This window comes from Sarcophilus harrisii, chromosome 2 (genome assembly GCF_902635505.1).
Source record: "Sarcophilus harrisii chromosome 2, mSarHar1.11, whole genome shotgun sequence".
NCBI classification, from domain to species: domain Eukaryota; kingdom Metazoa; phylum Chordata; class Mammalia; order Dasyuromorphia; family Dasyuridae; genus Sarcophilus; species Sarcophilus harrisii.
The window spans coordinates 585,267,530-585,283,642 of NC_045427.1; the positions used below are offsets into that span (position 1 = coordinate 585,267,530).

General features: G+C 33.8%; 1 protein-coding gene across 13 annotated transcripts in view; it reads left to right on the forward strand.

Moving 5' to 3' along the window:
• PCGF5 (polycomb group ring finger 5) overlaps nt 1-14,904 on the forward strand; it is a 143,674-nt gene extending 128,770 nt beyond the window's left edge. For 10 of the 13 annotated variants that reach the window (XM_031956024.1, XM_031956027.1, XM_031956028.1 and 7 more), the window contains 2 exons: nt 1,463-1,522; nt 8,686-14,904. In XM_031956024.1, coding sequence (XP_031811884.1) covers nt 1,463-1,522; nt 8,686-8,733 — 108 coding nt within the window. In that variant the 3' untranslated portion in view covers nt 8,734-14,904. Of the gene's footprint in view, nt 1-1,462; nt 1,523-8,685 lie in introns of those variants that run through there. The other 3 variants (XR_004232500.1, XR_004232501.1, XM_031956034.1) reach the window with 3 other exon arrangements.
• Nucleotides 14,905-16,113: the final 1,209 nt, after the last annotated feature.

Consider the following 16,113-nt stretch of genomic DNA (forward strand, 5'->3'; position numbering starts at 1 on the left):
CTTCTATCCTACCCCATATAAAAGCTTGCTAATATAAGCTGCTTAATTTAGCCAAGGTGATAACATAGACATATGCAAATACATATATATGCATATATAGAATATAATATCCATATTACATACTATATATGTGTATTGTATGTGTGTGTGTATATATATATAAACTCTCTAATAGAAATAAAATGATAATTAAGGAAGGAAATCCTCAGAAAGCAGTAGTTATCAAGGAAAGTGTCCATGAGACTAGCAATGCCACATTGGAATGCCTTTTTCTTAGGTATATGTATGATTCATGCCCAGATGATCAGTGATTATAAAGTCTGTTTCCCTAAAGTCCTTTGATTAATCAAGAATCTTAAGGGAAAAAAAGAAATTTCTAAGATTCCATAATCATACTTGTATTTTATTTCTTTCCCAGCTTCACAATCTTTTAAAAAAAACTATATATTTGCATGACACAATTCATTAAAAATGCCCTCATCCTATAGAATCATGATTTAATATTTTCTTCCTTACTGGACATACATTAATTATTATTTGGATAGGTTCAGAATGCTCATTTTATTTGTTCTGATAATCCCATTTAAAGAATTTCCATTAATGGTTAAGAAGACATTTAGGACATATTGAATAGACAATAAAATTCACAACAAGGTTTATTTTTATAATTGAGGCAAGAAACTATTATTGAATGGTTATTTAGCAGGAAAATAATTCAAGATATTCAGGCCTCATATCTGGACACCAGAAGCCAATCTAAGCATATACAGAGCTTTATTCCAGTTTTAAAAAAACGACTTGAAGGTCTTGGTATGACTGATGAGGACCATCCCTTTCTCAGAGCTTTGGGTTACCAAGGCTGTCATGTGTTTGCTCAGAACCATTTAAAAGTTCATTTAGTAGATGAAAAGGCAGAGATGAACCTACCAAGGAAGGAATGATGAAAGAAGGAACATGGGAAGTCAGGTTTTCCTAGAAAGCTTTTCTTTGAGATATCATCAGTAGATATTTCATGGGAGTAAGGAACTCCCACTCAAGATATTCCCTATGCCCATGCAGATATGGAACATTCACAGAAAGTTACTCAAGACCCTGGGGAGATGGAGATTTAAGTAATTCTCCCAGGGTCACACAGGCATCATGTATGTCAGCATTAGGGCATGAGCTGAGTTCTCTTAACTCCATAGCTACTTTTCTGATCACATTCTGCCTTTCCCAATAATTTGAAGTAGCGTTTACTAAATCTTTTAGACAAAAAATTAGGCTCCCAACCCAAATTGAATAATCACTTTAAATTATGAAAATAATTTTATTTTCAAAGAGATACCATATTTTAGAGAGAACCTACATAAAATGAGTTATATCTGTCTAATGTTGAAAGTTAAGACATTTTAAATGATTAGATGTAAATATGTGTCCAGTTGTGGATGCCTCTTATCTGATCAGTTCATCTCCTCCGCAGTTTCGGTGTCTGAACTGCTCAGCTTCGCAAGTCTGCTCACAGGATGGCCCTTTTTATCAGGTAAGAGGCACTCACGACTGTACATGTTATTGCTATTAAGGATATGTAAATATCTCTATTATAAGGATCTATTCTCTGAGATTTATATAGCTTTGTAATCCTAATACTGTCTGGGGTATTAAATCAATGTTGAGGTTACGACTATTTTAAATCATTGTACTTAATTCTATATAGTAACAACAAGATTGAGATTTTTTTTTAAAATGAAGTTGTAAATAAATTTTAAGGCTACCCTATGAAAAAAAATGTATTTTACTAGTAACTAGCTTCACATGAACTATTTCTGTATCATATATCTTGGCAAGCATTCTATAATTTTGATACTTTTTTTGACTTGTGCATTATACATAGATGATTAAAAATGATAAAATACCAAGTTATGGACAACAGGAATTAGAGATACTCATAGGTTGGAAGGGGCCTCAGAGACCCATCACCTGTACCTGAGTGAAAATCTCTACAGCATTCTTCTAACATTGTTATTCAGCTTTCATTTGAAACCCTCTAGTGACACAGTACCCAATAACTCTTTAAAGAGTCCATTCCTTCAGATACCTTAATTAAACAGCCTTATAATTGAGCTTTTTAGCAGTTCTACTTACTGTTTCTAGTTGTGACCTCTGGAGCCAAGAAAAACAAATCTAATTCCTATTCATCATGACATCTCTTCATATCTTTAAATGTAATTATATTTCCCCTAAAAGCTCCTCTTTTCAAAGCTAAACATCACTATTTTTTTCATCCAGTTAGTTGTGTTATGGCATGGTATTGAACCCCATATAACCCTCTTATCCTGCTTGCTTTCCTGTGGACATTCCAGTTTGTCAGTACCCTTCCTATGGCATCCTAGTAAACATGTGCTCCAGGTGAATTCCAAATACAGCAGGGGACGCTATCATTTTCAGGTTTTAGGGCACTGTGCCTCTCTTAATGGACTTTGGGGTTACATTTAGCTTTTTCAGTTACATTGTCACACTAGTTCCTTACAGCATTCAAAAAACTTTTTCATGAAGCTTCTTACTTTATCCAGGGCTCTTCCCATCTTGTATTTGGGAAATTGATTTTTTTTAACAAGTATAAAAATTTTTTTTACATTTTTACCTATGGAATTTTATCTTATATAAGACATAAATTCATCCTTTGTCTTCTAGATCCTGAGTCTGTTAATAAGTATGCCTTTACCTCCCAACTTTTCATCTTCTGCATTTCATGTGTGCACTGCCCTGTCATTCTTAGAGTTCCAACTTTTTATTGTATTTATCACCCAAAATCCTCTTTCTTATCCATAAACATACTGTCAAGAGATCCTGTCAAACACTGTTTTGCTAAAATTTTGGTAGTCTATAGCTTCCCCTTGATCTGTTGGTCCCAGTTAGCCTTCAAAGAGAAGAAGAAGAAACTGGAATTAGTATGGCATGGCCTGTTCCTGATGAAGACATAGAGACTCTTAGAAGATCATACTTTCCCCATCTAGGCGTTCACTAATAATTCTCTTTAATAAATGTTCTAAAATTGTTCAGGTACCATCATTGGGTCCCAGTCATAATCAGAGTGGAACACTTCTCTGATGTGAAAGTCAACTTTATAATATCTCTTCTGTCTTCCATGGTATTTCAGAAGTCACTACAGATGGCTTCATAGTCAAATCTGTCAGTCCTTTCAAAATCCTGAAAATGTAGTTCATGTAGGCCAGCGGACATCTTCTCCTTACTCCTTTTAGGTTTCAACTCCCAATTAACTATTTGTGTTCTATCATTTTATTTTCAGGGATCGTTTTTCTTAGAAGTGCAAAGAAACAAAATAGTTCTCTTTCTGTCATCTCCTTATCATTCAGTCTACCTCAAGCAAATAAGATTTTACTCCCACAAAGCAGGTTTATAGATGTAGGGAAAGACTTGATTGTAAGCTTTCCTTTATCCCAAAAGAAAATAGTTCCAGATCTTGAAACTGTAGTTCTGCAAAATAGTGTTCCTATGCTCATCTCCCAGTCATCATATCATGGGGATGTTTATTCTGTGACACTTAGTACCTAAGTAAACTAAGTTTTGAGGTCCATTACTCTGCATCAGTGCCTGTCTTGTGCTCCAAAGGGAAAGCTTACCATTCCTATTTCAGACTAGTCATTCTAGAGGGGCACTTCTGAGCCCAGATGTTTAATTAACTTCTTACTAAGAGCCTCTTCCTTTTTGTTAGACATTAATAGTTTGAACATGGAACTATGGAATCTCATTGATGGGAAGTATCTTAGAAATGTCCAGCTTCCCACCGGATGGTAGTATGACAGCCCTGATAAGTGAATTTTTCTATTTGAACTTTTCCTGTGTCAAGGAGCTTACCTCCTCACAAGAGGAATTATAAAAAAAAAAAAAAAAAAATTCATATTGATCCAAAATCTACACTCTGGAGATAGTTTTTCTAGAGCCAAACAGAACCAACCTTTCTTCCAGTGGCAGTCCTTCAAATTAATGGTAACTGTTGGGCCTTGTCAATTTTTTCTTTCTACTTTTGTCTATGACAGTTTTCAGTCCTCTCATTATTCAGACTATTTTCAGGTCATGCTGTAGTTTGTCAATGTCCATCTTAAAGTTGATGCTAAGAGTATAGTTCAGACAGCCACCAAAGAAAAAGACAAGCTCTCTTATCTAGGAAACTAACCCACGGATGGCTCCACTGACTCTCACCAGCACAGCCCTCCATGTAGAAACTCTATTCTCTTAGGGACACAGAAGACAAAATGTCGTCATATATGAGGAATTGAAAAACTAGAGAACCTTGAAATTAAATTTCTCCTAGCTGTTAATCTGGGGGTGGGGAGAAGGGGGGAAGCAACGCCCTCAGAGGGACCAATAAAAATGCTACTGCAAAGAATTCCTTGCAGGGACTTATTTACAGTGCTGACCCCCACTCCTAAGGACTGGCGCAGACTCACCACAAACACCATCTCTGCAGGAGTGCAGCTGCTTGGTTTAGAAGGCCTGAATTCTCAGTCAGTCATCTAGTGAAGTCCAATGGCCAACTTTCTGTATTTCTACCAAGAAGCTTCTAGTAATGGTCTAACTGCACAGTAGAGACACTATGCTTTTTGTTAACAAATTTGCATGGATGTTTTTACTAGCTGAGTCACGCTATTATATTAATTTCTATGCTGACTTTGTTCATAACCAGATCGCCTCCAAGCTCTTCACCTAGGAACTACTTGTTTTATTGTTTTGTTGTGTTTTTTCTAAAATATGTAAAGATAGTTTTTGACATTCACCATTGCAAAATCTTGTATTCCAAATTTTTCTCCTGCCTCCCTCCTACCCTCACCTCTAGATGCAAGTATTTCACTATGATAAAACATGTGCAGTTCTTCCACACATATTTCTACAATTATCATGCTGCAAAAGAAAAATCAGATCAAAAAGGGAAAAAATGAGAAAGAAAACAAAAAGCAAGCAAATGACAACAAAGAGTGAAAATTCTTTTGTGATCTATTCTCAATCTCCACAGTTTTCCGTCTGGGTATAGATGGCATTGGAACTGGTCTGAACCATCTCATTGATGAAAAGAGCCATATTTCTGTTCCTCTATGTACTTCAGCAATTGACCTTTAACCTAAATGCAAGCTGTACTTTATGTTGCCCTAATTTGTCACTTTCATCCCCTTGTGCCACACCCCCACACCCACCCCCACCCCCCCCAAATCTACTGTCAGCTTGCTAAAATCCAGATCAACTCTTGTCTTAGCCTTTCCCTGATCTCTCTGTCTATTTAATGCTATGGAGACAATAAATGAGGTTTCTTTGGCATGACTTGTTAGTGCCACTGTGCTGCATCTTAGTGAGCACAGACTGTTCATTTTAGAATAGTCCTAGGGACAGTACCATCATCCACCTCCTGTAGTTTCTCCTTCCTGCAGCAGTTCCTCACCTTAGTCCTTTTGGTACCTATCCAATTGTTTTACAATTTCTCAAAGTTTCTTGGCAGTGGTTCTTCCATTACATTTGTAATGTCATTCATTGGCATTAGATAACCAGCACATTTTTTCAAAGTATTTGATCTTTTATTGTTTCCTCATTCCTTTTACGTTTCTGTTTTACCTTAAGCATGTTTATTTTACATTTGTGAAGGTCACTTAATGTGAATCCTTCTAGATAACCAAACAAAAGCAAAATTTAATGAGTTTTGCATAGTTGAAATTTATGCATTTGGCTAACATTCCAATAGGACTTATTCTTCTCATTTAAAATGCACATGAAGAAACTTGGTTATTTCACTTAGCTTTTGAGGATGAAGAGGATAGAGTGGAACCCTTAGCTCATTCAGAACTTTGCTGTTCTTGGCATTATTCATACCTTGTTTTTGACTTGTTCTTTTCTATTTGTCCTTAACTTTATATGCCTCCTTAAATTTTTTGTTCATGTCCTTTTAAGATTGGAGGTCCTCAGTAAACCGTGCAGTATTCATATAAGTCTATTTAGAGGATTTCTGCATTTTTCCTTATTAAAGTCATTGTATTTGTATTATCAGTCTTATTTTGATTTTTGGTTGTTTTAGTTTCGGCTCCTATCTCTCTTGAAACGTTTTTTACTTTTAGAGCCTCTGATCATCTGCTTGAATTCTTCTTCCACCATTTTTTTCATAGTCTTCCACCAGAAATATGCCTTCTAAGCATATTTTATTTACTCTTTGGTCCATTGTCTCTTTAATCAAGTGGACTGTCCATTTTTCTGTTTCAGTGAGTCCCATCCTACCAAGTCTTAGTGATATCATGGAGATTTCTTATATTAAAATGTCAGGTTTACTGTGTTCATGACCCTCTTACTTCCTCCTTTGAATCATTAGATGCTTCCCTGAGAGGTTTTTTTCCCCTATATCATACCTGTTGTCCTGGATTAGTATTACACTTAAAACAGTTTTATATCATAATTTGTCTTCCTTGATCTTTTTTCATTTTTAAAAGCACTCCTTATTGTTTATATGTGATGATTAAAGAAATATAATAAAAATGAACATTTAGACAAGAATTAGGTCCTGGACTGGAAAGGGTATCATTATTTTTATTGCCAACTGGGAGAAAATTTAGCTTAATTTTTACATCTAATGAACCTGGCAGGAAAAAAAAAAATGTATTAAAGAATTGTCCATTCCATTTCTAACCTTGTAATCCTAATAAGAAATGATGAATAATAGCAATTGAGTACTAATACCTGTCATTTCATTTATACCCATAAATAACTGCTTCTCTTGCTGGTTGCCCTGATGGTCAGTTTGAAGCTTGTGGGAAGTAATTTGTACACCTTTGGTCTTATGATGATTGCTCACTGTGGATCTTTATTTTTCTCTTCATCCTTTTTTCCTACCCACAATCTTAAGGATAAATTAAAAAGTTGTTACCAGGTTGATAACTATTTTAAAAATACTCTGCAAAGCTAAATTTCTAAAGTGTCCTCTCGGACACTTTTACTTTCACCAACAGTATTTATAACTTGTAAAAACCAGTTTAAAAACTGAACTTATATTTTCTCAGAATGGGAGGTTAGAAAGAATCGTCAAGGAATTGCCCCTCAATGAGGAAAACAGGGTCTCTGAGAGGTTTCATGACTTTTCCTAGGGAATAAGCAACTAAGTTTAAATCCAGACTTTTGATACCAAATTCAGCCCTCATAAGTTCTGGCAACCAAAAGGCAAATAGAAAATGTAAAGTAAAAATATTTATCTAATAAAGTAGATATTTTTTTCTAAAATTTTGACCGTCTTTGATTAAACAATAGAATAATTTAAATCAAAATTTCTAATCTTTCAGCAGAAATGTTATGTTTTTTAGCTGTAATAGTAGACTTTAAAGTATTGGCCTTAACAATTTGTTAGATCCCACTTATGTTAAATCACATTTTCATAACATCTATTTAGATAACCAACTTCCACTACAAAATGGCTGATTGGATTTCAGTTGCTGCAGTTTTGTTTCAAAATGACTTACTGAAGTACAAATCAAATTCATGGTATATTTTAATACTCTTTCGTGTCAATTCTGAATTGGATCAAAATTAGTAAACCCTTTTATTGTTGTAGAACAGTTATTAAGGTCAAATTGAAACAAAAAAAATTCTCTCATTCAAAACAGTAGGAAAATCTCATAGCTCCTCAATTTTGTGAGATATTACTTGGTTTAAGGCATGTCAAAGGAGAGCCACCATCTTTTTTTTCCCCTTGTTCCCTGAAAACTTTTTTAATTTTTGAAACTGTCCAGATTTTCCAGAGGCAGGAAGAGAACAATTCTAGAAATGATGATTTCGAAGGGCAAGTTGAAAAGAAAAAAACTTCATTATAGAAGAACTTAAGGCACATGGGAAGCCCCCAACATTGTAGAAGAGTTTTGACTTAAAACAGACAAATTTTTTAAAAGTAATTTTATTTAATTTGCCTATTTTACAATGTTGAAGAGGCAATTTGTAAATTACTTAGATGACCTCATTTAAGAGGTTACTTGACTTTTATTATATATTTTTATCTGACTACTTTCATTTAATTAGTCTGGATAATCAACCAGATACTAATTTAATGTTAGACCATCAGTAATATTAGACCATCAGTAGTTAATAGAAATGCTAGGGTTTGGTGGGGAAGGAAAATAAATAGTCAGTTTAAATATCAGAATTGTAACTATAACAATCTTTAATTGGAAGCTTTTCACAGTCCTTAATTTTATTCCTCATCATAGAGGAGAGGAGGAAAGTGGCTAATTGGAATTTAAATCTTAAAACTGAATTGTTCCAGGTAGACATTTAACTAGTAGTAATAGTGTTTTCGTGTGTGTGTGTGTGTGTGTGTGTGTGTGTGTTTATATTTGGAAGTGGGAATCCAAATTTGCCTACATTAAGGCAACTAATTATTAAAAATTCCGCCAACCTCTTGCCATTTTGGAAAAATTATGAATGAATGATGGGAGACAAATATGTGAAAAATGAAACTCAGTCTAGGGGGAACATTTTTTTTTTTAATAAGGAATGTTCCTGGCTTAATTCATAATTACTACTACTAGCAGATTAGTAATAAGTTATAACTTGCATTTTAAAATTCTCAAAATCCTTGAATGGATGCATTTAATAAACTATATCATTTGCTCTTTATGTAAATATAAACTATAAATTTTTCATTATCTGATTTTTATTTTATAGTCTTACCCCATGGTATTGCAGTATCGACCAAGAATTGATTTTGGTTAAACCAAAGGGCATAAATCCCACCAAGAAGAATCCTGCACTATTTGTTTACCCATCGACAGATTGCACAATGAATGGATGTGTTGGACTAGGGAGACACAACTAGAATTTCAGCATGCAAATAAGAACATTGTCATTCTTTAAATTGTCAACTGCATCTTTGTCGTTTCTTTTGAGAACAAACCAAGTGCCATTCTGCTACTGAAATCTCCACGTAAGATACCTATACTGTCCAACCATTGCATTGCAAGTCATAGCTGAAACCAGTCCAGTGTATCACCAAGATTCATTCGGCTAACTGTTTTGCTCGCCTCTTCCAAGACTGTCCTAAACCAATGTTGATTACACTAGGAAATGGCAGTACTCAGTCTTTGTGGTGTTACAGTTTTCACATATTTACTATTTTATTGATTATTGTTTAAAATAATAGTACTGTATGAGAACTTAATGATTATATCTTGGAATTATTTTGTATAGAAAATATACTTAGAAAGTGGTTACCATACCACTGTCCTGTTCTTGTTAAAAATTCCCATGTGTACAATAGAGTTTCTTCATGTACAAGAGTCCTTTTTTCAGCGAATATTAATTATTCTTCAGATAACATTAAAAAGCGCAATTATAGTCATTTTTAGTTGTCTAAATAGAATCTATTAGTACCTCTGGAAAGCCTTTTTTGGCTTCCTGGGTGCAATTTTATGTAACATGTAAAAATTGAACTGAGATTCATAAATATTCAGGACATTGGCAGCTGATCACATTTACAAAGTCAGTGTGTGAGTGAAGTTATTACTTCCTCCATAATGCCTTATGGACAAGCAGGAGCTGTGATGTGAAGCTACATTGTATTTTCCATTTTATATATGTCTCCCTGTTTGATTTTATTCAAGTTAGAGTACATTTTGAAAAAGTTGGCCTTAGGTGTGTGTCATTGTGGCATGCAAAAAGTTCTGATGACTTTAACATTAAATGTTAGAATTTGTAGTCGTTATGACATTAGACATTTTGTGGTTTTCAAAAGTCTCAAAGAAAATTGTATATTAACATTTTTTTGTCAGCTGTCACATTTCCAAACAGTATTTTTTAAAACAAAGGTAACGTGATATGGCAGATGAGCAGACTAACCAAAATCATTGGTTAAGGGGATTTCATTTTAGATCCTTTTAAATAATCAAAGAAAATGGGACATTTGCCTTATACAGAAAAAAATTTTTTTGGGAAAAATTAAGTTTTATTGACAGTAGAGCTAAAATAAAAAACTTAATTTTATAGTTTTTGTAGATACATGTCCTTTGCTACTTTCCATTCATTTTTAGATTCGTTTTCAAGTTGAGAGTTCTATCTTACTATTATTCTACAAAAGTAGATCTTATATCATTTCATTAACAACCACCATTTGAAGTAACTTTAAAGTGACATTGATATTCAAAAAAGAGGAAAATTACTTAAACTAATTTATATCAATAATTAGAAAACAAATTAACTTGTTTTCTTAATCAATTAGGTGGGGAGGAAACTTCAAGGGTAAGAATTAAACTCTCTGCTTTAGAAATTGACAAGAGCAGTTTGTGTGTTAAATACTGTCTAATGCACTGTATGTATACTAAAATTTCCAGTAAAATGTAGCTTGTAAATTTTCTGAATCAGCTCCTTAGTACTAGTAATAATATAGCTAAAATCTTAATATATTTTACAATATATAAAAGTATATAACTTCATAAGTCCTTTTTAACATATCTTTGATAGAACTTTTTGATTTAAAAATTATTCATTCTGACTTTGTTAGAAAATTAATAGCAATATTTTTAGGCTTTTGTTTGTCCTGGTGGTTTTTTGTGAGAGTTTGCAAGCCAATTTAAACAAGCAAACTGGGAAAGGGGGCATTTATTTGTCTTTGAATATTTGGAAACAGATTTTTACCCTTGCCCAATAAAACCCTCTTGAATTCAATAAATAACTAAAGAAATTCTTTTGTTTTGCTGCCAAGTTTTACTGCCTGATTCCCCTCTTGTATTAGAAAATCCAGTATAAATTTGTCATAGCCTGGTCAGTAATTAAAACAACATTTCATAGTTGAAATTTTATTTTTTATTAATTCACCCATTAGGGAACTTTTTTTTAAACCACAGATAGGAAACTTAGGGTTTTTTTGTTTTTGTTTTTCTGCCAAGAAGCATAGCCTTAAACACATTTTTATATATACCTTATTTCTTAGCTATTTAAACTTAAGCTGTTCTAAACATTACTTAATCATATTTAGTTGGCTATTTTTCTACCAGACAAATACACAATTTTAGGGAGAGTCTTATTCTAAAATTCCTTTATTTCATATCGATGTGATGCATGTTTTTTAAGTGTAATTACAATATATGTATCTGAGTCTGCACCAAAAAAAAAATGATGGGGGAAAGATGAATATTATTTGAAGATAGGCAGATACTTTGGATTAGTTACATATTTTAAGAAGGACATAAAAAGGACAAAAATATCACATGAGGGATTTGAACTTCACAGCTTCATCAGCCTCTAAAATAGACATATGATGTAGTCTCCACCTGTTCTGGTACTTTTTAAAAAATTATTATAGTTTAAAACTATTTGTACATCTAAAAAGACTGTAAATCCCCAGATGTTTATTCCCCTAAATCAGGTTTTTGCACTTTTAAGAAGTGAGACATAGAAAATTAGAATTTTTTTAAAGCTTTAGGATGCATATAAAATATCTCTTCTTAAAAATCTCTATGGAACAGTCGGCAATTAATAGAATTGGAGAACAAATTGAAACATCCAAATTTATCAATAGTTATTCATTTAACTAAGCAATAAACTAAAGGAATCTTACTCCCAGAAAGTGTTGTTTTTTTTGTTTTTTTTTTAACCTATTATTAGTTGCCTTGGAGGAAAACCCTAAATGTATATGGTCAAGTGCAGAGGTTTAAAAATAAACAAGTGTTTGTGGAGTACAGATATCTCATTAATTGGAGCAAATAAGGATAATTGACAGAGTGGACTTTTGTTAGATTAACCAGAGATTATTAGGAAATATAAGGAGTAAAACATAAAGTTTATTGGTGAAGTATTCTTGTGGAGCCTTGGAAAAATTTGAATAGTGTCTTTTTTAAATATCAAGTAAAATGTATTATTCCCTTGTCAATGTTGAAAACTCTTAACTTCCTAATGTGCCACATTTTATATCTGTAAATGAGTATGCCTAAATATGGCATTCACATACATACTAAATATGAGAGGGTTTTTTGGGGGGAGGGATACATAGATCTTTATCTTATGTGATGTGACTAACTCATTAGCTTTATTGACAATGTTATTTAAGAGAAAGTGCCTCATTGCTAAAACTACATTTCTGTCTTTTAGATTTACTGCATAAACTTTGAGTAAGATGTCTTGGTTTGTGTTTCTTAGGAATTGTTTCACTATTTAAATAGTAATTTTAAAAAATGATATGTTTAGAAATTTTTCTTTTTGAAAGATTTGTGTTAAATAGGAATCACCAAAGACACATTTACTGTTAGGTAATGATGTTGGGGGAAAAAAGCAATTTTAATACTTTAAAGATTGGAAGCATTCAGTTTGGAGTTGAATAAATTTTCTATTCTTTTAGGCAATAAACCTTGATTGATTGCGATAAAATCCACCAAAGAAAGGCGTCAGACTGAACATGCCTGGTGAGATAAGTCATGTATAGGGTTTTTGTTTTTGTTTTTAGCAGCCTATACCACCTTACAGATTAAAATAAATCCCTAAAGATGGGAAATGAGATGAGCACAATTTTTATTTCTTTGAAGTGATCGGTGATAAGAAACTGGAATAGGATAAAGAGAAAGACATAGTGGAATGGAAACTTGAAGTCTATTCTTTTATACTCTTGAGCTAGTTCTTTTACAGTATAGTTCAGGTCAGAATCTAAAATTTTGAAATGAAGCATTTTTTCCCCTATGGTGGCAATGTGTTATAGATTTGTTTTTGTATCTGATCAAATGATGTGGGTGCAAGGTCTGTAAAAAGTACTAGGTATACTTAACCTTTAAAGGGAAAAAAAATGGTTATTCTCTTTGACTTTCAGAAAAGCTTACCTATATTTTTGCCACCAGAAAAAAAAAAAAACATATCTTTTCATAAGAGGGCATGTATTTTATTCTTAAAAAGCAAAAAAAAAAAAAACAAAAACCAAAAAAAAAAAAAACGTTGTGAAGAATTACTTTCGTTATTATCTAAATAAGGATCCAAATAAGGGCTTTTCCATTTTTCAAACTACATTTTTGTCCTCCGGATCTATATTGTTTGACCAGCTTCTAAGAGAAATTATCACCTTATGCAGACCTTTTGATATCTCTAAGCATCAGAACCACTTTGGATGGGGCTTCCAGGGTAGATATACTTCATGCCAAATTCTGCCCTTTTATGGAAAAAACATGATACTTTGAGTGTAATGATAATTCAGTTAAAGTAAATTGTGAATCAGCCTAATGTTGGTTGGCTGGTTATATGAATTTAGAAGACAAATGGTTGAGATAACTGTTATTCTTTTGATTGAGAATCAGAAAAGCTTAGAAATGCCATGATCATAATTTGAATCCATTAAATCCTGTGTCTGAAGGATGAGGTCATCAAGCTAAGAGAGAGGAGCACAGTGTCTGCCTTTGCTGGCTTATGAACAAAGAGACGTCTTAAAGTGTGCTGTCAGACTCACAACCCTTCCAAAGCACAAAATATCCAACTCCTTCTGGATTTACTTGACCTCGTGAGTAACATTTTGATGGGGAAGGGCCAATTTGAAGGTTCATAAAAATGCATTTTAAATCTGTCATACTGGGTTTGATGGCTTTTTTCCCCTTAAAGCAACGTCATTGCTTTCAATAATTTCAGATTATTGATAGTAAAAAAGGAAAAGGATGACTTTTTAACATGATGACTAAAGTTTTTACAAATACTTTTGCTTCCTTGTATTTTAAAAGAAAGTACTGCAGGAAATTGAGCACATCTTAGGAAAATTTTTAAAAAAGGAAAAAGTAATTGAACACATTTGTAATAACCCTTTAAGTATGTCCATTTATGCATTTTTCTCACAATGAAAACCTGATTTTTTTAATTTATGATTGCTTCCCTGCCTCAACTGTCCTGAAACTTTATATCAATTACTCTAATGAAAGCATATATATGTGTATATATAAAAGTAAATATATGTATATGTATGTGTATGTGTGTGTATATATGTGTGTGAGTGTGTATATACACACGCACACACATATATACTATTAGACCTAATTTTTTTTCCTTTCTTTGATGGATCTCTATGGGATATAGATCTAATCAAGAAAAGATGTTGCTTAGTATACGTTTCTAGGTAGTGTTTGAAAAACACTTAAAACAACTTCATCCCTTAGTCTATTCATATTCTGTGCATCAATTCACTGAAGAGTTCTACATGTTAAAATATATGCTGGGATCAGCCCAAAGCAGTTTTCTTTTGTTATTTGGAATTTTTGGTTGTTTTGTTTTTAGGATGGGGATGGGAGGGGGGGTGGGCCTAAGTGACCTTAAGTAAAGCTGTGATCCAAGTAAGGAGAAGAAAGGACCTCGGATGTACCAATGTTCTAATGCTTCCTTGCATCTGGTCAGCCACCAGAGTTGATTGTCAGTTTTTAATACAGTAGCCCTCACGAAACTGAAAAGATCATAGGTTATATTGTAAAGTTATGTTGCTAATTTTCTTTTAAAATATAAAATATTTTAAGCTTTTTGTCAAAAGTGATAACATCTTTAATACAAATAAACCTTTTTGTGGTTGTAAAATTTAGCTTATAAATCATTCAAATTGAAGTGAAAGAAATACCAGGTCATTGTTAATGACTTAGTCTATTAAGAATATATGTATTTTTGTAAAGAAAAAGTACTTGTAGATATTTAATCAGTCCAAGAAATACCTTTGTTTGTTTTGCAAAAATAAAATGCTGCTTAGAGAATAGTCCCTTAAATATTTTTTATTTTTTTGTGCTCAAATGTATTTTCTGTTGATTTATGGAATGTTCTGTATAAAGCTGTGTATAGTTGTTACAGTTGGGGCTAAAAGCATTTTTTTATCTGAACTTAGCCAAGTATATTTGACCATGTCACAAATAGTATCTTTGTTATTAAAATTTTGATTGCCTAATAGGATCCTGTGTTTGTCCTCTTTAATATTCATGATCTCATACTCATGTCATTCACTGTACTTTTTTTTGGAATCATTACCTCATAAGCCAAATTACTTTGAAGTCCATTTAAAATTGTAGATATGTCCTTTATCAAAATTTCTTTCAAAAGAGGTGTTTTTGGTCTCAAGATGTCATCATTCCATAAAGTGAGCCTTAGCCAAGAGTATAAGATTGTATTAAAATCTATCCATTCCTTTGAACATGGACCTGGGATCATGGGATCGCTTCAGTGTGGGAGCTGCCTCCAGCAGTGCAGGAGATCACATCTTTTCCACACCTCGGTCACTGCAATTGTTATCCTGTTTCACCCCCATGAGCTAACTAGGAGCTTCCTCCTGCAGGTTGTACAGCCTGTTCTGGTGAGTTTTCTAAAGCACCTTAAGAAAATATTTGTGAGCATTAGCTCATTAGGTGAATGGAACACTAACTTGGGATCCAGAAAGACCAGAGTTCAAATGCTGCCTTGATTGACTATATTAGCTCTGTGAGTCCAGGCAAGTGCCTTGCCCTCTCCCAGTGTCAGTATATAAGCATCAAACAAAATGTACTACAGGGGAAGTGCTTTTCAAACCTTGTTTGTCCATCACTCGCCCTTGAGGATTTGGCTGGGGGGTGGAGAGTAGGGGAGAGGGAGATTGGCTTTCTGGCAGAGTCACACAAAGCCTCACTCAAGACTGATGGCAGCCAGACACATGCCCGGCAACGGTAGGGGATGCGGCGGGCCCTTGGCCTCTGATGACTGACCCAGCTCTGGGGCATTTCCCAGGGCCTGCTTCGGCCTAAGTTGCCAGTGGTGGAAGCACAAGTGAGAGGTGCAGGGCACTCAGGGGAGATAACCCTGAAAAGAGCCCGTTATCCCTCACACCAGAGAGACTAGTCCTTCCAAAATACCTGGAAGTATCAACTGATGTGAAGCTGGGGACCAGCTAGAAAAAGCTGAGCTGCTTGGTTTAAGCAGAGACCTCGCTTCAGTTTGTTTTATTACACCTCTTGTGAGCACATGTCTTAGAATTCTATTTCAAAAAGTCATTCTGAAGAGAAATCTCTGTTAGGATAAATCAAGTAAGTTAGGGGTCACTGCTAATGGAGAATTATAATGATGTTGTGCCTTCCTCTGTCTCCTTACACCTTTGGTACCTAGTGTCTAAATCTCGCCTCTGTGGTGTGAAGT